The following is a 20,699-nucleotide window of genomic DNA, read 5'->3' as shown; positions in this document are numbered from 1 at the left end:
TTACTATCAAAAGAGCCATTTTAGGCAAAAAAAAAGGAAAGAAATTCTGTCTGGAGCCGCAAAACATGTGATCATTGTGATGAAGGTAACACAGTTTATAGTCTAAGTATATAGTATATAAGTCTAATGCATTGAGGGCCAAAGAGACAATGTACTACGGAGTATTAGGGCCACATTGAGGGAAAAAACATCTGAGATTTACACGTGCTTAACTTTACGAGAAAAAAGTTGTAACATAACAAGAATAAAGTCATAACTTTACGAGAAAAAGGTCGTAATATTACGAGAGTAAAGTCATAAATTTTCGTAATATTACGACTTTATTCTCAGATGTTTTTTCCCCTCAATGTGGTCCTAATACTCCGTAGTACATTGTGTCTTTGGGCCTCACTGCATTAGACTTATATACTATATACTTAGACTATAAACTGTGTTCCCTTCATCACAATGATCACATGTTTTGCGGCTCCAGACAGATTTCTTTTTTTTTGTTTTTGCCTAAAATGTCTCTTTTGATAGTAAAGGTTGCTGACCCCTGATCTAGAGACTACAATATAAGATATAAAGGATTCCCATGTCCTCAGGAAGCTGGTGAATCCCAGCAGGTGCTTGAACGCAGCACACACCTGTGATTCATTAGGAGTCACCTGCTCAGCCCAGACTCTGATAAACACAACATGCGTTCCTCTGCTGGAATTACTAAGAAAATGTAAGAAAAACTAGTATTAACAGTCGGTTTAATATCACTTCTCTCACTGGAATTAATCAACTTTTATATTTTCAGGAACTCTTTAAAGTTTTCGTTGCTGGTTTTCATGCTGGTGCCTCATATTATATCGTTTGGTGAGTAGCATTCTGAATATATCACTGAGTTAAGATGAACTTTTGTGACATTTGGAGATATTCTAGTTGATTTTTCCTGCAGGACTTTGCGATGATATTTCCTTCTCAATATGCTGGATGAGCCAGGACGATGCTCTGGACAGGTAAACACTAGAAAACACACAGTATTTAACAGAATGCTTATTTTTTAGCCTGATCAAGTGCAAGTTCTCTGCTGTTTGAAGAGCACTTCACGCCAAACTACATTTACAAGAAACACAATTTTGTGTTTCTCAGCTAATTGACAAAACTGGACATGTGGTAAAACATTACTTAGGATATTTTATGACTCATTATGTGTTCCTGGTAAATTCGGCACACATTATTTCAATGTAATTTGAATCTTTGAATGCTGTATTATGCATCAATAAATTGTTGCAGCAATGTTTGGGTTAATCCCATTTGTTACACAGATTTGGTGCTAAATTTAACCATTTTTTTGCAACTCAAGAATTGATAATAATGATCAATAATCCCTCCAAAATACCACATTGACACACCAAGACCTTGAGGAACACTTTAGAAAAAGCCATGCTGTGATTTGGGATCAAAAACTTTTGACATTTGGAGATTTCTGCAAGAATTGTTTTGGTTTAAAGACTCTTTTATATGTGTCTATGTGGTGATAACCAGGATAATGTTAGACAGGTTTTTAAATAGGATCTGGAATAATATGGATGAAAATGGGAGTTTACCAAGGCCTCATTATCTTCCATCCTTTCAGGCACAATGGAAACATATGGCTCAACGATACAGCACTGAAATCCATCAGGAAGGTGGGTAAAGTTACCTCCCTGACGGTGTCCCCGGGTGTTGAAAACAAGCTGACACTTCAGTACGGAGGCTCTGTTCAGGCATGGACTTTCAGAATCACCCCAAGTAAGCATCTTTTAACCTTTTCTTTCAATGTTTTTACTCTCTAAAAATCCATAAATGTTTAATGAAATGTGTTTATCTAAGGTACGAAGTTCACTAAAATCAGAGGCCGGCAGAAACCCAGAGAGCAACCGGCGAATGCCACTAAGGTACTTCTGATATAACATGTCATCAAACTACATTAATATACAGATGGACGGTCATGGTAGTACATCTCACAACTACTTTGATGGTCCCTCGTTCTTCCTTCAGGGCTTCCTGGACTCGATGAGTCCCACTGAGGTGTTTGCATGTGAAAACGGCACATTATTCTTCCACCAGGATGAAAACTTCTTCCTTGCAATTGGTGAGATTATCTGTTTGTGTTTATTAAGTATGTTCTTGTTTTTAATGTTGACCTGCCCTCAGTTTTTTTAAGGGGATAATTTGGTTCAGGTTTGGGCTTCGGGTTAACGTTGATCGCCCTAGACTCATACTCATCATGCACATAACCTCCCGTGACATGTCTTTTTTATACTTTGGTTCGCAGATTACTCCTGTTTCTAACCTTTATATTTAATAATGCTTTAAATGACTATTTCTCTGTATGACTGAAACTCCATTCCTGCTCATCCCAGGCCACACTATGCGTCTCCCTGTCAAGCTCGAGTCCAGGACTTCCTCCACGTTGCTGGTATCCTGGGTGGAGAACCGCCCAGCAGTCAACAACAGCTCCACGGTGACCCTGTACCACACCGACCGGGGCTCCTTTAACGCTCTCAGCGTGGACTCTACCAACAGCAACCACTACAGCTTCGCAGCTCTGGAGGCCTGCAGCTCCTACGTGCCCTGTGTGGAGACCGAAGGCACTCGCTCCTTCACCTGCCTCTCTACTATCACCAGTATGGACATCCACATCACACGGATTACAAAAACCAAAACATATTTCTCACTTATAATGAGACAACAAATGCAATCGCCGGTTTAAAACGCTTTGCCAATTGTTTATCCCTTCTCCACCAGACCCAGACCTTCCCGAGGACTTTAAGATGACGTCGTGGAACAGCAGCAGCATATCGTTGGCCTGGGACTGCCCCGAGAAGTTCTCCTCCTTCCTCCTCACCGCCTTCTACCTCAACGGCACAGACCACATCACGGAGAAGGTGCTCTTTTGGCACAAGGAGGACAACTCTGTGTTCACCCTGTCTGACCTGGAGCCCTGCGTCAGGGTTAAGTTCAGCCTGCAGACTGTTTGCCAGGCGGGGATGGAGTCCCGCTACAGCAAGATGGTCCTGAACGATGGAAACTCTGGTGAGTCCAGCACGAGTTGACGAACTGATTAATAGTTCTCGTCCTTTAGAAGAGACTATCGTGGTAAACATAATCCCCTCTCCGCTCCTCAGCTCACTCCAGCATCGAGGCGTTGCGTCAGACGTCCTTCGGCCCCGACAACTACACCGTGAGCTGGGAGGTGAGGAACACCTCGTCCATCTCCGTGTTCAGAGTCTACCACGAGGGGGCGCTGCAGGGCACCACGCTCCTCACCAACTTCACCGTGGAGGGGGTGCTGCCGTGCCAACAGCACCGGGCCAAGGTGGAGGCGCTGTGTGGAGACGGCGTGCTCATGAGCGCCAAGACGGTCACAGCCAACACGGGTAACATAGAAACGGATGAGAAACTGATTTTAGAAGACATGCTTGAAGTCACAACCATTAAGGTCAAACTGTTGAACATGTGCAATCATACAAATACCTTGGGACTATCATTGACGCTACACTGAACTACTGGTAGCTCACGAGCTACTTGTTGGAGACCCCTGAATTATACACAGTATCTGTTTTATGTATGTCGTGATGCTGTGTGTTTCCAGGACCTCACGGCGTGTCCGAGCTCAGATACCGCTCCAACGACTCCACCGCGATGTGGATCCCACGCGACACCCACCAGCTGGCCGTGGCCTTCTTATACGAGCTGTCTCTGGAGAACGGCACCACCATCCAGAGCAGCCGTGTCGCCGAAACGGAGTTGCATCTCTCGGGGCTGGAGGAAGGGAAGACCTACGTCCTCGACGTGTGGGAGGAATGTGGTGGGCGGTGGGAGTCGGAACATTCTCACGTGTGTTTTGAGGGAACCAATTCATCCTTAGACCACCTTCTGAGGGCTGGTGGACACGCTCTGGACCTAGGTCAGTCTGAGCTACCGTTAGTCTGTTGGAGTTTAATCTGATTATGATATACTTTCATGATAAACCCAATGAGTTTCTATTTTCGTGGATTCTGTAGATCTGCAGTTGGATGTGTCCAACATGGCTCTCACTATGGTCGTGCCCTGGTCACTGCCTGAGGAGCTACAGGACGACGCGTCAGAACCCAGAGCTAAGATGGGCAAGATTTTCAAAGATAAGGTGGGAGAAGATGCATGGTTTACATACATCAGTGATCACGTACTGCACATCCAGTGATTCTGCAGGATTTGTTGTGCTACAAATCCAGTACTCATACGGCTACTTTTATTGAATTGACTCCAGAGAAACTACACTTGTGCAGTTCTTTATTTTATACTGTTTTATACTTCTTCATAAACGCTTAAAGTTTCTTTTTCAGCAAGATAAAAATCGTTACTGATACATTTCAGCCAGGCATACAGTATGTTCTTCCTTTCAAGGTTGCCGTCCTTGTCCTTGAAGCATCATATGTTTGTGTGTGTCCTTCAGCTGCAGGAGCTGCTGAAAGACTTCGAGCTGCCGGCCCGCGTTGAGCTGGCAACCTTTGAGCCTGCAGCAGAGCCAGACAAAACCCAGGTTCTGTTTATGTCTTTTGATGCGTCCGCCACTGAAGAAGACGTGCCTTTACCTGTCGAGGACCTGCTGGATTACATCGAGTCCCTGAATACGAGCAACGTGAAGGTTACAGATGGGGTCGTTCACTGGGTCGGTAGGTCACGGAGGAAAAACCAGCTCAACTTGTTCAAGAGTCTGTTCATAGAATTCAAACTAATACTCTCTTCTGTTGTATCTTATTTGCTTTTACTGTTTGTTTGTCAGGTCCAGATCTGTGTGCTTCCTCCAGGCGAACTCCGTGTCCTCGCGATTCTCTGTGCCTCAACACTCTGGGCTCCTTCACCTGTGTGTGCCAACACGGACACTACGATGTGAGCTCAGTCATGAAGCGTCCTGCGGGTTCACGTCCTGTCTGCAATGGTAAACTTAGTTACATATCTCATCCAATGAAACACATTTAAACAGTCTATATTGATGGATTATGTTAAGCTGCTTCCACTGTGGCTTTTGCATTCAGTTACGACGGCTGCAAACATTACTACTTCTGTATTATAGTGTGCAACCAGTGTGATTTTTTGACTCTGAGCCTTGTTTTGAAACAGAAAAAGGCCTTTTCAGCCGGTGTCTGGATAAGGTGCTGATTGGTGGAATAGCAAAACCCTACCTGACCTCTCACATCGGGGGAAAGGTTGACGTGCGGCTGAACGACGGCCGATGCACGGTGGAGGAGAGCGGCGTGTTCTACTACTTCCGCACATCACGAAAAGCCTCTGAATGTGGAACTGAGAGGCGGGTGAGTGACTGATAAGTAATAAAAAGACATTGTATTACAAAGTCCAATCCCAATTTATTTATAAAGCATATTTAAAACAGGACATTAAAATAATAAAAACGTTGAGACCAATAGGAAAGGAAAAAAAGGATTAAAATAGTCGACTCTCATGCCGAGCCAAAAGCCAAGGAATAAAAGTGTGTTTTGAGGTTTGATTTTAAAATCAGGCAGTGCGGGGGACAGTCGAACATGTGGAGGCAGAGCGTTCCAGAGATTTGGAGCTGCAACTGAAAAGGCTCGGTCACCCCTGAGCTTCAACCTAGACCTCGGGACAGTCAGAAGCAACTGCTCAGTGGATCTGAGTGTCCTTGATAAAAGATGTGGTTTTAAAAGGTCTGATAGATAAGTTGGAGCTTGCCCATTTAACGATTTGTATGTTAATATTAAAATCAAGCCAGTGAAGAGAAGCCAGAATCGGGGAGATGTGCTCACGTTTATGTGTACCAGTTAAAAGAAGAGCTGCTTTCAAAGAGGCTCGGCCAACACCAACGTAAAGTGCATTACAATAATCAAGACGTGTGGTGATAAAAGCATGCATTACCTTTTCAAAATCATTAAAAGATAAAGAGGACTTCATCAAAGTGATGGACAGATTGTGTGCTGCAGGGAGGCGCTTACCACTTGAAGTAATGAGAACATAAATACTGATAAAATATGTACCAACAGCAAAATGCTTGTAACTATAGAGCAATCCAGCCAAGGAAGCTCTGTATGTGTGTGTGTCCTTCACATATCTTGAAAACCGTTCATCCGATCGACACTTGGCGGGTGTATAGTATTGTGTATTATCGGTATCTGGACTGAAAAAGTCGGATCGGTGCATCCCTAGTCACATTCTTATGGGAAAGGAACCTTCATATCTCCATTTACAAGTGTTTGCAAAATAATTACAAATCCATACCGCCATAATAATTGGCATCTTCTTAATACTTACGCCAATTACCCATGGAATGAATACAATAACCCTCACCATTAGAACTGTAATACAATTTATACATTTGTCTGGAATTCCTCAACATAATCACAACCAATTAAGATGTGTCACCTGTAGTCTCGATGCTGTGTTTTTGAAATTCAGTATGAAGAACTATTATTAGAGCTATTATTATCTATAGTCTATTCTACCCTTTTGAAGTGTGACGTATGAGTTTACCAAAACTAAGTGTGCGTGTGTGATTTTTCAGGTGAACAAAACTCACATGGAATTCCAAAACACTCTGACCGTGACCTTGACGAGGGAGGAAACCATCAGCAGGCGGGATCTAAACGTCGTCTGGAAGTGTGTCTACCCGCGGCATTATGTTCGCAACGCTCACGTCGGTGTGGATATGCTGTGGTGAGACCAACATCTTCATATTTTGTCTCTGTGTGTCTGAATTAAAAAAAAGATAGCATTGTTAATAAGTGATCTTTGGTTGCAGGCTCTCCTCCGTCTCCCTGGTGGAGTTCAACTCGTCACTGCAGCTGGGCCTGACCATGAGCCTGTACACTGACGGGTCCTACACCGACAGCTACAGGGAGATCATCGCCCTGGAGTCGACGGACACCCTGTACCTCCAGGTGGCCCTGCAGACCAACAACTCTTTTGCTTCAGACGTGCTCCTGCAGGTGGAGTCCTGCTGGGCCACCGAGAGCGCCGACCCACAGGACTCGGTTCGGGGTGTTCTTCTACAGGATGGGTAGGTGAACATGTCACTCATCAGTTCAGTGCGTTGACAGTTTTTCTTTTTAATCTCTTGATGCAGCTGCATATTAACATCAGTAATTGTTGCTTTTGTTAATGTGTGTTCACTGAGCTTTATCAGATTCAGTATTACTTGTAGCAAACTTTCACCCCTAAGTAAAATGTTTACGTTGCTTTATTGATAATGTATATTTGAACTGCTTGAGTTGCAGTGGGTGATAACGGTCCTGAATGTTATCCTCTCTCGTCCCCAGCTGTGCTGTTGACGACACGTTCCACTGGCTCTCTGTTAACGGCCTGGCACAGAACAGCAGGTTTTCCATCCAGATGTTCACCATGCCCCAGCAGTTGCCCGTCTACATCCACTGCCTGGCCAACATATGTGGACCTGAGGAAGACTGTACGAAGGTAAACTGAAGACTTGAGATAGACCTGCTGATGTTTAACACCAGTTATCTGTTGATATATTTTCAGCTCTTCCAGGTTACTGGTCTATTCTAGCTACTGTTCTAATGGCCACCGCACCAGTGTGGCATACAACCGCAAGGCAGCAATTCTAGTTACTAATGGATTTAGTGCCATGATGCTGTCAGCACATGTTGCTGATATAGGCTACTTTTTAATTAGCCAGAACGATTCATAATGACAAAATGCCGACCCAACTCTACCGTCAAATAAATGTAGAGGAGTGAAAATCACCAACTGAGCCTAATTTTGTAATAGAGTTGCACCAGCCGGCAGCGCAGCAAGAGGTCAGTGAGTCGGACGGGCAGAGAGGGAACACGAGCTGCCGTCGTGTCGGCTGGACCGCTGGTGGTCAACGAGAGGGGGACGTCAGGAGTCCCACCGTCTCACTGTGAGTTCACTGATTATTGTATTTTTTAGGCGAGCTAGATTTTTTTTTTGCACAATTGAAATTATTGAAGTAATGTATACTGATAACAGCTCGTGCAGTTTTGTTAGATTTTTTTAAATTTTTATCATTATTGTAAGTCTAACGTAAAGTTCAGTGTGAAATCTAAATACAGAGTTGATGAAATGACTTGTGTCCATCTCTTTGCAGGGGCAGAGCCGGTGACAATGATCTCCATCGTGGCCGGATCTATTGGCTTTTTGGGAGTAACCGTACTCTCAGTGAGTGCAACCAAAGCAATCATGACTTATTTTGAGCAGCTACGGCTGCAATAAAGTGTTTGGATCACCGTCTGTGAGTGTGTTGTGTTGATCATGAAGACAGTTCACTGTAATGATGCAGAACAATATTTATAAAAAGACAGATGTGACAGAAATGAAACCTATCGTAATTCTTATGAAACTTTTTACACATTTCACACTATTTTTCATATAAAATCACTTTCAAAGTGGATGCAGAGGGAGGACTACACATGAAACGAGGAAGGTGAAACTTGAAAAATGGGTACCCACGAGTCTCCCCTTTACAGACATGCCCAATTTATGATAATCACATGCAGTTTTTTGAATGCAATTCACCTATTCTAAAATTTGATGTGTTTGAATATTTCTGCATACTGGGGTCCCTAAACAGTCTCTGAATTACATGAATTGGGTATCAGTGTAAAGCTGAGACTCTTGTGGATCCAATGAGCCCAACTGTATTCATGTGTGATGATGTTAGTCCCCATAGGAGACATTTCATTGTAGTGAGACCATTTTTTTAAACTTCACCTCACTGTATAAAATTACCTGTGGTAATGTAAAAAGAAAATGTATAAAGAAAAGAATACAGAAATAAATAATTTGGGGTAAATAAATAAGGGGTGAAATGCAAAGGGAAAATTGTGCATAAATAAATTAATAAATGCATAAATACATAACTAAATACGTATGTTTAGAAATAAATATAAAATAATAAAGAAAATGCAAAATAAATAAATACATTTAAAATTTCATTAAAAATAAATAAATGAATAAATAAATAAAAGGAAAAAATAAACAAGTAAATAAGTAAGGGAATTACGATACGATACAACTTCATTGTCAGTCTGCACTGAAATTCATTTTGCATTCATAGGCAGCACAGTTTGAGAAAAAGTACACATACAATAGACATACTGTTACCATAGAGACAGACAGACAAGTAGGACACATCAGACAAAAACACAAAATGCAAAGATAAATAAAGAAGGAAATTAAAACAAATATCAATTTATGTCACATTTTATCAATTAATTGATGGCTACATTTATTTTTAATGTTACAAAAACTTACATTTAATGACATCTTATTTATCGAGCCATTTATTATTTTTTATTTTTTATTTTTTATTTTTTATTTTTTATTTTATTTTTTTTTTATTTTTTTAATTTATTTTTATTTAGGCAGGTTCTGTCCTCGATAGAGGTTCACAAGGCAGTAGATGTTTGGTCATCTTCCTGAGGAGAACAGGAGTGATGATGGAGAAGAGGCTGCAGGAGTCAGCTGTCTCCAGAAGACGGAAGTGACGCAACACTTCAGCCTGCAAGAAAACCGGAAGTTAAAACTTCTCCCAACAACAATGGCGGCCTCCAGGACGGGAGGCGTGAGTGAAGCTCAAACCGGGAAAAAACACAAAAACACGAAAAACCAGGGTGAGTTATGAACTCTACCGGGTAGAACAGTATTATTAGACACCCGGTGACCAGTCCACTGAGAAGAAGAACCGAGTTTAGCTCTTTATTCAGCCTGTTTACATGATAGAGAGCGAAGCACGCTGGAGCTAGCTGCAGGATAGCAGAGGAGCTGTCTGTGATGGAAACACTCCTTTAATGAGAGAGAGAGAGATAATTAGTTAGTTACTAACTAAGTTAGATAGTAAGTTATTTACTAACTAACTATCTAACTAAGTTAGATACCTAGTTAGGTAGTTAGTTAGTTAGATAGTTACTAACAAGCTATCTATCTAACTAACTTAGTAAGTTAGGTAGTTAGTTAGATAGATAGATAAATAGATAGTTAGATAGATAGATAGATAGATAGATAGATAGATAGATAGATAGTTAGTAAGATAGATAGATAGATAGATAGTAAGTTAGGTAGATAGTTAGATAGATAGATAAATAGATAGTTAGTAAGATAGATAGATAGATAGTTAGATAGATAGTTAGTAAGTTAGGTAGATAGTTAGATAGTTAGTAAGATAGATAGATAGATAGTTAGATAGATAGATAGATAGATAGATAGTTAGGTAGATAGTTAGATAGATAGATAAATAGATAGTTAGTAAGATAGATAGATAGATAGTTAGATAGATAGATAGATAGTTAGATAGATAGATAGATAGATAGTAAGTTAGGTAGATAGTTAGATAGATAGATAGTTAGTAAGATAGATAGATAGATAGTTAGATAGATAGATAGATAGATAGATAGTTAGTAAGTTAGGTAGATAGTTAGATAGTTAGTAAGATAGATAGATAGATAGTTAGATAGATAGATAGATAGATAGATAGTTAGTAAGTTAGGTAGATAGTTAGATAGTTAGTAAGATAGATAGATAGATAGTTAGATAGATAGATAGATAGATAGATAGTTAGTAAGTTAGGTAGATAGTTAGATAGTTAGTAAGATAGATAGTTAGATAGATAGATAGATAGATAGATAGTAAGTTAGGTAGATAGTTAGATAGATAGATAGTAAGTTAGGTAGATAGTTAGATAGTTAGATAGATAGATAGATAGATAGTTAGATAGATAGATAGATAGATAGATAGATAGATAGATAGATAGTTAGCTAGATAGATAGATAGATAGATAGATAGATAGATAGATAGATAGTTAGCTAGATAGATAGATAGTTAGATAGATAGATAGATAGTAAGTTAGGTAGATAGATAGATAGTTAGATAGATAGATAGTTAGATAGATAGATAGATAGATAGATAGATAGATAGATAGATAGATAGATAGATAGATAGATAGTTAGATAGATAGATAGATAGATAGTAAGTTAGGTAGATAGTTAGATAGATAGATAGATAGATAGTTAGATAGATAGTTAGATAGATAGATAGATAGATAGATAGATAGATAGATAGATAGATAGTTAGGTAGATAGATAGATAGATAGATAGATAGTTAGATAGATAGATAGATAGATAGATAGATAGATAGATAGATAGATAGATAAATAGATAGTTAGTTAGTAATTTAAGTAGATAGATAGTAACTTTATTGATCTCGAGGGAAATTCAAGTTTCCAGCATCACAGTTCCATAGTGCAAAACATGTTAGTAAAAAGGCAGTAAAAAAGTTAGTAGTACAAAGTACAAAAAAATATATATACCAGATATAAAAATACATGAGATGAAGAAAACTGTTAAAACTGAATATAGCGCAGAGTAACAGCTGTGATACAGGACTATTAAAAATGTGAATATAGTGCAGAAGAGTGCATTATTATCTGTCCTATCTGGAGTTTCCTCCATGTCAATGTCCCTCACTTTGTTACAGACGAGATGGTATTTTTGTTGTCTGGGTAAAACAACGTGTTGGTTCTGATGTCTGTGTCACGCAGTGGATGAATCTGAACTCCTGACTGTCCCTGATGGATGGAAAGAGGCGGCGTTCTCAAAGGAAGACAACCCCCGCGGTCTGCTGGAGGAGAGCAGCTTCGCCACCCTCTTCCCCAAATACAGAGAAGCCTACCTGAAAGAGTGCTGGCCGCTCGTGGAGAAGGCCTTAGGAGACGCAGTGAGTTCACAGAGTCAGCTCAAGCTTTTAACTGAGACAAATCGTGCTGAAAACAGACCACAATGTTTCTGAATCACTTTTATTAGACCCAGTACGTTTGCATGCACAAAGAATTCAATTTCATAGGTTACATAATGAATCTAGCTAGAAGTAGTATGTGTTTTAAAGCCTGTATTTGACCCCTCAGTATGCACATGAAAATGAGCTTCAACCTGGCTGGATTACTTTATCACCATCAGCACTGTACGGTGCCGTTTAGTTTTGGTTCAAGCACCTGGTGGTGTTCCTGTATTGTGTAACACAGATGTTTGTTCTTCTCAGCACGTCAAAGCTACTCTGGACCTGATAGAGGGAAGCATCACAGTTTGCACCACAAAGAAAACGTTTGACCCGTACGCCATCGTGCGAGCCAGAGATCTCATCAAGCTGCTGGCCAGGAGCGTCCCATTCGAACAGGTGATGATGATCACAGGACGTTGCTGTCACGTAGGGTTGTAGAGTTTTAAGCCCCGTTTCCACCGCGGGAACTTTCCCCCCAGAACTAAGAACCTTCCGAGGAACTCATTACGTTTCAACTGCAAGGACCAGTGTCTAAATTAACTTCCAGGGACATTTTACGGGACCTTTTTACCCCCTAAAAAGACCCTGGTCGGGTGGGCAGTACTTTCGGGATGGATGCAGGGATGACCTGGCTTTAGAAACTTGTGATGCTTGATGACAGCATTAGACACAAACACAAGAGTGGTGCTGAATTCTGATTATTAGGTTGTTTTGCCTCGCTTTTCACACAGTTTTTTTGCTTCCAGGCTGTGCGGATATTACAGGATGACATGGCGTGTGACATCATCAAAATCGGGACCCTGGTGAGGAACAGAGAGCGGTTTGTGAAGCGAAGACAGCGGCTGATTGGCCCCAAGGGCTCCACCCTAAAAGTGAGTCCCACACCAAATCATCCAGCACATCTCATACCTGCTGCAGCGGGTAGAAATAGAGCAAATATGATTTAAAAGAAGTTATTTTTATAAAACGGTCGCTATATCCTGATAGTAGTGCATGAGACAAAATAATCTGAAAAAAATCCTGTGCCTCTGTGTCCTCCGGTGCTCCTAACGGCATCTACAAGGTTTCACTGAGCCAGTCGCAATGGTGCATTTTGGGATAAATGCCACTAGGTGGCAGCATTGCTTCTAATCCGCCACAATACCTGAGTGTTTGTATCGTTACTACTGTTAATAGATCATTTTAAGTCATGAGTTAACTGCTTTCCTGTTCCTCTTCTCCAGGCATTAGAGCTGTTGACCAACTGCTATGTGATGGTGCAGGGCAACACGGTGTCGGCACTGGGGCCTTACAACGGCCTGAAGGAGGTAAGGACTTCACAGAGCCTCTGTCTGTTCACAGAGGTGTGATGAAACTATATTTATCCCCGTTGTGAAATCTGTGTGGCTGCAGCAAATAGTAGCCGCATCCAGCAAAGAAGTGTTCAATATTAAATAACTAATTATGAAATAAATAATCCCTCTTTCAATACTTTTTTAAAATTTCATTTTAATTTTTCACTCTATATTTTCCCTGTAGCATTTTGTTTCATAATGTCACATTACAGAGGTGTTGTCACTGTCCTCTGACCTTTCAGCCAATCACATGCCCCCTGTCTCTTAAGCAAGCTCAACTGCTACCAGATGTACCCAGTGCCCTTTAGCAAGAGCATGACTGTAAATTACCTATATGATAGAAGATTTTGGCCATATCCCCCAGCCGTAAAAATTGCATTTTGAAATAGAAATGTCTATAATGAAACAAAACATATCCAAATTCAGTCATTAAATGATGAAATAACAACAAAGAGTTGAGTTTTTATATATTTTTTTTAGCTATTTCTCAAGTAAACTCTCAATCTATTATTCTATTTAAAAAAAGATCTAATTATCAATTTTAAAATAACATTTTACCCAATGAAAAGCGGTTGTAGATTTGTTTTTTAAATATCTCTTTTTCTGTTATTCAGGTGCGCAAAGTGGTGATGGACACGCTGAAGAACATCCACCCCATCTACAACATCAAGGTATGTTGAAACTGCTGACAGAAACCTGGCTGACTTGGTTAGGCTTCTTACCGCCAGGCCACAGCTCAGGGAGCATTAGTACTGGATAGATAGAAATGTTTGGACAGGCTGCAGTCATGCCCGATGAAGATGTTTCCATCCTTGTTCTTGATCTCCTGATTGAAATAAATCTCTCTGGGTTTGTACGCCGAGGCTGGCTCAACCTGGAGCTGAGGGCATGAAAGAGCCACAGACGCTCAGCAGCTCTCAGTCTGATCATATACTACCTATTTAAACTTGTCTTAATATAACAACACTGTGGGGCCACCCGTCGTGTCTGACTTGTTTAATACAAGCGACAGCCACATTTTGTCATGTAGGTTTGGGCTGACCGATATTCTCATCGTCATCGCAGGTCACAGCTCCGTACCGAGGCGTTGCTCATCTTCATTAGACATTACAAGCGAAGCGAGGTTTTCTCCCAAAATGCTTCTGGCCCACATCTAACACACTTCACTTGTGTGGATCCGTCTTCTTCATAACTGACAGAGGTTGTTGTTTTCAGACCTGTGCTCCTTCTATTATGACTTGTCAAAGATGGAATAACAATTCATTGCATCCATGAAATGTTTCTAAACATCTTCACAGGAAGAAGAGCTGAAAAACATCAAAATATATGTTTAATAAGTCAAGTTTTCATAAGATAAGGTCATTAGCATTGTCAACTTTTCTTGTGGCACTTCCACAGTAAAAGCATGCCTTCAAATTAAAACAGTTTTTATTAGGGCTGTCAATCGTTTAAAATATTTAATTGTGATTAATCGCATGATTGTCCATAGTTAATCACAAATAAATCACACATTTTTATCTGTTCAAAATGTACCTTAAAGGGAGATTTGTCACGTATTTAATTCTCTTATCAACATGGGAGTGGTCAAATATGCTGCTTTATGCAAAATGTATGTATATATTTATTATTGTAAATCAATTAACAACACAAAACAATGACAGATATTATCCAGAAACCCTCACAGGTACTGCATTTAGCATAAAACAATATGCTCCAATCATAACATGTCAAACTGCAGCCCAACAGGCAACAACAGCTGTCAGTGTGTCAGTGTGCTGACTTGACTATGACTTGCCCCAAACTGCATGTGATTATCATAAAGTGGGCATGTCTGTAAAGGGACTCGTGGGTACCCATAGAACCCATTTACATTCACATATCTAGAGGTCAGAGGTCAATGGACCCCTTTTGAAAATGGCCATGCCAGTTTTTCCTCGACAACATTTAGCGTAAGTTAGGAGCTTTATTTAACCTCCTTCACGACAAGCTAGTATGACATGGTTGTTGGTTTATTAGGTTTCATATGATGCCAGTGTCTTCATGCAAGTTGCGTTAATGCTTTATCACGTAAACTTTGACAGTGATGTGTTAGTATGAACAGTAGCTTTGAAGAAATTGGCCTCCTGCTGTGACAACGCACTGATCAATACTGATAACTGAGGCAATAATATGCATGGGGCATTATCGCCGCACCACACCTGCATGAACGATACATTTATACACTAACAATGGTACTAAAACTACATTTGAGTTCAGACAGGGCATATGGCGTCACAGAAATATCACATTTTTGTTACTTTCACTCCACCCACCCCAAACATCCCATTTACCCCCACCCCACATTTTTCCGACGGCCGGAACCATCAGACGCTGATGATCAAACAGGAGCTGTCCAAAGACCCCGACCTGCGGGCGCAGAGCTGGGAACGCTTCCTGCCCAAGTTCCGCTCCAAGAACCTGACCAAGCGCAGGGAGCCCAAGAAGAAGAGCACGAAGAAGGAGTACACGCCGTTCCCTCCGGCGCAGCCAGACAGCACGGTCAGACGCTTGCTTTCAAACCCATTTATTTGAACATAATAATTGTCTCTGTCTCGTTTTTAGAGAGCACGGTAACATTAGCTTAGTTGCTTCAAGAGCTAAAGATAACATGAACAGTGTTCTCTATTATAAGAAGCTACGCTAAAAGCATCTATTTTAAACCTTAAATATAAACTAACAACAAAGAGAGGACTGTTTTTCCTTTGTTTGAACCGTGTTATTGAGACTTATTTAGACTATTTATTTTATTGTTGATTTTAACTTTGTGGATGATCTTTGCAGGTTGACAGAGAGCTCGCCACAGGAGAGTTCTTCCTGCGTGAAAGTGTGAAAAAGAGGAAGAAGATGGCAGAGATCAAGGTGAGCGGATTCATCTCCTGCTGGGCTGCAGTGCTTGTTCACATGTGGGATGTTACAGTCATGTTATCCGGCTCAGACCACCTCTCAATGTGGTCCGGGCTATCGGATCTCAATGCGTCTTGAGTGCGTAACTTAGAGCTGTCCACTTGTGATCCGATCACTCAGGACGCATGTTAATACCAGGTATCGTTACAGTTTCACTGAAGAGCAGCTTGATTATCATAATTGAATTGAATGCAGTCTCTGTGAAATGCTGCAGAAACTCACCCTGAAATGGTATGAAGAGGAAGAGGAAGAGGAAGAATTGCATGATCATCTGAGAACTGACCTACTATTGCGTGACCTTGTTCCCCTTTCTCAGGTGAAACAAGCAGAAGCGCTGACCAAGAAGCAAGAAGAGCGGAACAAAGCTTTCATTCCTCCTAAAGAGAAGCCCTTAATGAAGAAAACCAGCAAAGGTAGAAATAAGGGAACACATCTTTTAACCTGAGAACTAAAGCAAATACGTCTGAACCTGTCTGTGTATCAATAGTCCGGCTAACCTCCACCCCTCCTCTGTTCACCTTGTTTCTCTCACAGCTCCTACGGAAGGCAAACTGGACATCGAAGCCATTAAGGAGAAAGTGAAAAAAGCCAAAACCAAGAAACTGGGGGCTCCACCGGTGAGCCCAGCTCCCCCCCCCACCGCCACCAGCAGCACCGGCGGCAGAAAGAAAAAGAGCAAAACAAAAAGCAGAGGCTAACCACAGACTTCCACCATCGTAGATGTGATATGTACCATGTGAGATGGTATTTGTTGGACAGATTAAGGACACAAGAAGATGGGACGTCAGACATACAGTGTGTGCTTGGATCAAAATGAATTGAAAATACTTTTATGAGGATTTCCTGTTCATATTACCTAGAATAATCTTCTATCTGGAGACCAAGACATGAACAGACCACCAGTTAGTGATGTCATACATGTTCCTCTTGTCTTCCCCCTAACTGTTGACCAGATTTTGTACGGTCAGTGTTTATAGGTTTTCAAAATATGTTGTTCTCCTTCCTCGAGGGCGATGTGTGTTCAGGAGGAGGCCGACTCAATCGGATGGAAATGTCAAATTAAATCGAGATTTTTAACAACCTGGATCTCATACCTGTAGGTTTGACTTCATTCCTTTCGATCACAAAAAAGAGGCTCATTGTAAAAATGCATTGTCGCAGATTTTTCTCTTCAGAATGTAGCATAAGTTTGGAGCGTTATTTAGCCTACTTTCCGACAAGCTAGTATGACATGGTGCCAGTATCTTCACTCTAACTTTAAAACTGAGCCCGCTACAACCTAAACTGCATGTTTCCTGTCTGGTGGCTTAAATCTGCGGCTAGCGGCTCACTACAAAAGAAGCGGTCGTGTGTAGAAAGTAACCCACAAGTTGCAAACAGTCTGAAAACTCACTAGACTTGACGCCCGACGACCTGTCCTAACCTCAACTATTCGAGGTCACAACCATCTCCGGAGAGTGTCGCAACTTGTGGGTTACCTTCTAGACACGACCCAAAGAAGCTGGTGGGTAAAAAGCATGCACTTACATGTATTGTTATGTATGTACGTTTAATTAAACTTGCACCTTCATCTTAGCACTAGCTGAATTAGTCCATGTCCTTCAGATCACTGCAGGTGGTCTATTCATAGCAGAAGACATCGGGATAAAAGTGGTGGACTGCATACGCTGTGATGAAGGTGAAGACGAGGGCAATGGGCCGGACTGCCAGAATAGTCACATAGCTGTAGCCGCTGGGAGCCGTGGCAGAGTTGTGACTTGGAGCAGGGTCCCAGTCTGGGGTCCAGTTGTAACCTAGAAACACGGATGGAATGTGTTACGTACTTCTTTACTAACATCATGTTTGAACCAGAAGTACTTTTTAAAGGGGATATATCGGCGCATTTCCAGGTTAAGACTTGTATTTTGGGTTTCTACTAGAACACGTTTACATGCTTTAAAGGTCCCATATTGTAAAAAAAAACAGTATGAAAACGGTAATAAAGGAGTATCGTGACATCCCTAGTCTGGGTGTGTATTTGAAAACCCGTCTGGATTGCATCTCTCTGCTTCAAACCGTATTTCCCGGATTGTGTGCCGTCACTTACTTTTCGGTGAATCTCGTTCTTGGCTTCCTGCAAAGACATTAAGACAGAAAAGGTTAAAATGCCGACTTCTCTTGAGCAAAAACATTGATATATCGTTTAGATTTATTTCTCAGGTTTTTCCCTCATCTGGAAGTCAATGGGTTTTTAGTTGGATGCTTGAATGTCTGAGGAATGTGTTGAAGTTCTAATGTGTCTTAAAACAGGCGGTTGCTAACAAGTGACTAAATGAGACTAATAAACGCCATCACGCCGACTCGTCCTCCTTCACAGCCTCGTTGTGTTTACTGGCGCTCACGCGACCGTGGTGTAGTTTGTTTATAGCCTAACGTTAGCTTTTTACTGCCGGCGGTTGCATTTACACTTCAGAAATCATAAAAGTGGTGTTAATTTGTGGAGATTATTTTACGGAACAAAACGTGTAAGTATGATAAACGTTTGTTTGCCACAGAGTTTATTTTCTGCAATAATCCAAAACCCAATGGAACAATCCCGTTGTGTTTTTGTCAAGGGAACGTGACGTTGGTCTACAAGAATACGTCATCTCTGCACAACTCTATTCAAAATCAGGATATGGAGATTTATTTTTTAACCAAAAAGTGGACCAAATACTCACGGCAGAGTTTCTCCTCACAGGTGTCTTTACATCCAGAGCAGCCTGCCCCTTGATTATTATACGGTCGCCTTCTGTTCACATTACCCCTGCACAAAGAACCATCATCAAGTTAAATCACTCTCACATATTGGGGCACGAACATGCACTAAAAGGTTCTGGATTTAGTGCTCTAGTAGCGAGTATTTATAGCGGTTGAGTGAGTCATGTTTGGTTTTGATAATTCAATGTGATTTGTTGATAACCATGAAAAGCAGAGAACACTGCCGGCCTTGTTGCTTTACTGTACTGAACCTTGCTTTAGTGGTTGCTCTGTCATGTTCACATGAAACCAGGGCTGAACCCCCTAACCTAACCACATCCTCAAACACCAGCAGAGAAATGCTAATGAGGAAGCCGTGTGAAAGATGTCACCAAAGGAAAATACAAATTTTAAAATCTTGACAGGACAGGTGACCATTTTTGTAAACTATTATCCAACATTTTTAACCGTTTTTAACCCACGCTTGAATATAAACAGTTTTATAAGTCACAAACTCTGAAGTCTGTATTGGTAGACGTGTTCAACTTACGCTGTAGCATAGTTGCATACAAAAATGACACCCTCTTTAGAAGCAAAGTTTGTCTCTTTGACACCGTTTGGGCACAGCTGGACGGCACAACCGACCTTGTAGCTGCTCGCCCACACGACCTGGAAGCAACGAAAGGGTTAAATTGTGCAATGCAGACCAAATATAAAAACTTCACGAGCAGTTCCTCTTTCATTTTTGGTCCCTGACCTCTTTTAAACATTTCAACACAAACAGAGAAAAAGAGCACAAGTTATCAGTATGTTTCAACGAAAAGTGCACACTCACCTGAGTGTAGTGTCCACAGACTTTTGTGCAGGTGTTGGCGTTGAAGTCGTAATGTTGTTCTTCTTCCTCCACCCAACTTTTCATGGCCCGTGCCACATTGAAATACGATGGTGGGTAGGCTGCCCATATGTTCTCCCCTACAGAGGAGAAGGTAGGGTGCATGCGGCGGACAACTCCGCTGTAGATGTTGTGTTTAAACACACAGTGCCTTGCCCACGCTCTTGCAGTAATGGCCAAGCCCTCATCCCATGTCTGAGTGAACAGAGGTAAAGATTATGAAGCAGCTGTCCTTTTGTAATGACCCACCTTTTTAAACTTAAGCTCTTAAAGGGTTGTCTCCTTCCCAACGTCCTCCTCATGGTATTTGTCCAGGTTTTTAAAGTTTCTCCGATACAATGGAGATGAATGGAAGTCATGCTCAGTTTACTTGAGCATTACATTAATCAGAGTTTTAAATCCTTACCCATTGGATGAACACATTGCGGTTGTCGGTGAGGTCGCTTTACTGCTGAACTTCTGTCATTTTTTTATGATCGTGAGAAAAGATAGTGAGAAATCAAAATGCCTACCATGTACAGCATATCACTCGCAGGCGGATCGACGGCCGACCTCGCCCTGTTGTGTTCCCTCACACATTCTTCAATGAACTTCCCATCAGTGATCTCTGGCAGCAAGTCCGAACACAACCCTGATTCCAGGATAATCCAGGCCCACAGCAACATCTGCACCGCGCTCATCATGCTGCAGAGAATAAAAAAACGCCACCCGAGAAGGCACTGCAGCTGCAGTTTGAGAAATACACCGTGAAACTGGAACAGGAAATTAACTCACTCAAGAGAAACCGGATGTATGGGCTGCCAGTGTTTTTGAGAAGCATTTGTAACTGTCATTTTTCACAACAATGATGTTGCTATAGTGATCGGAGTGTGATGTCAGAACCTCAACAACTGTTCCTTGCAGTCAGTTGCTTTCAGGTGTTCTTCTGTGTCCATTTAAGGCAAACTGGAAGTGGAAATCAAGCTTGTGCACGTTCACAGTTTCACTATGATGGACAGTTTCACTATGATGGACAGTATATTGCTGTCTTTTC

At 41.4% G+C, this 20,699-nt stretch overlaps 3 protein-coding genes across 3 annotated transcripts; 2 read left to right on the top strand and 1 right to left on the bottom strand.

The window, feature by feature from the left end:
• The first annotated feature begins 561 nt into the window (after nucleotides 1-561).
• LOC119482872 lies at nucleotides 562-8,238 on the top strand. Its single transcript, XM_037760770.1, has 19 exons — nucleotides 562-709; nucleotides 785-843; nucleotides 926-986; nucleotides 1,607-1,761; nucleotides 1,843-1,907; nucleotides 2,011-2,104; nucleotides 2,376-2,639; nucleotides 2,761-3,048; nucleotides 3,141-3,392; nucleotides 3,608-3,922; nucleotides 4,020-4,141; nucleotides 4,451-4,670; nucleotides 4,781-4,936; nucleotides 5,119-5,309; nucleotides 6,533-6,684; nucleotides 6,770-7,027; nucleotides 7,287-7,440; nucleotides 7,756-7,888; nucleotides 8,096-8,238. Exons 1-19 carry the CDS (start codon nucleotides 678-680, stop codon nucleotides 8,218-8,220), a joined length of 3,096 nt encoding a protein of 1,031 aa, XP_037616698.1. The 5' UTR covers nucleotides 562-677; the 3' UTR covers nucleotides 8,221-8,238.
• Nucleotides 8,239-9,451: 1,213 nt separating this feature from the next.
• On the top strand, nucleotides 9,452-17,142 carry krr1 (KRR1 small subunit processome component homolog). The gene is made up of 10 exons (XM_037760771.1): nucleotides 9,452-9,620; nucleotides 11,544-11,719; nucleotides 12,041-12,175; nucleotides 12,526-12,651; nucleotides 13,003-13,086; nucleotides 13,728-13,784; nucleotides 15,481-15,651; nucleotides 15,934-16,011; nucleotides 16,373-16,469; nucleotides 16,591-17,142. The coding sequence occupies exons 1-10, from the start codon at nucleotides 9,548-9,550 to the stop codon at nucleotides 16,752-16,754; spliced, it is 1,161 nt and encodes a 386-aa protein (XP_037616699.1). The 5' UTR covers nucleotides 9,452-9,547; the 3' UTR covers nucleotides 16,755-17,142.
• A 444-nt stretch (nucleotides 17,143-17,586) lies between these two features.
• Nucleotides 17,587-20,482, bottom strand: glipr1a (GLI pathogenesis-related 1a). The gene is made up of 6 exons (XM_037760772.1): nucleotides 20,179-20,482; nucleotides 19,610-19,861; nucleotides 19,325-19,443; nucleotides 18,756-18,841; nucleotides 18,143-18,169; nucleotides 17,587-17,849 (listed from the first exon to the last, which is right to left on the bottom strand). The coding sequence occupies exons 1-6, from the start codon at nucleotides 20,347-20,349 to the stop codon at nucleotides 17,677-17,679; spliced, it is 828 nt and encodes a 275-aa protein (XP_037616700.1). The 5' UTR covers nucleotides 20,350-20,482; the 3' UTR covers nucleotides 17,587-17,676.
• Nucleotides 20,483-20,699: the final 217 nt, after the last annotated feature.

Source organism: Sebastes umbrosus, chromosome 23, assembly GCF_015220745.1.
Source record: "Sebastes umbrosus isolate fSebUmb1 chromosome 23, fSebUmb1.pri, whole genome shotgun sequence".
NCBI classification, from domain to species: Eukaryota; Metazoa; Chordata; class Actinopteri; order Perciformes; family Sebastidae; genus Sebastes; species Sebastes umbrosus.
This window is presented reverse-complemented; position numbering and strand designations above follow the sequence as displayed.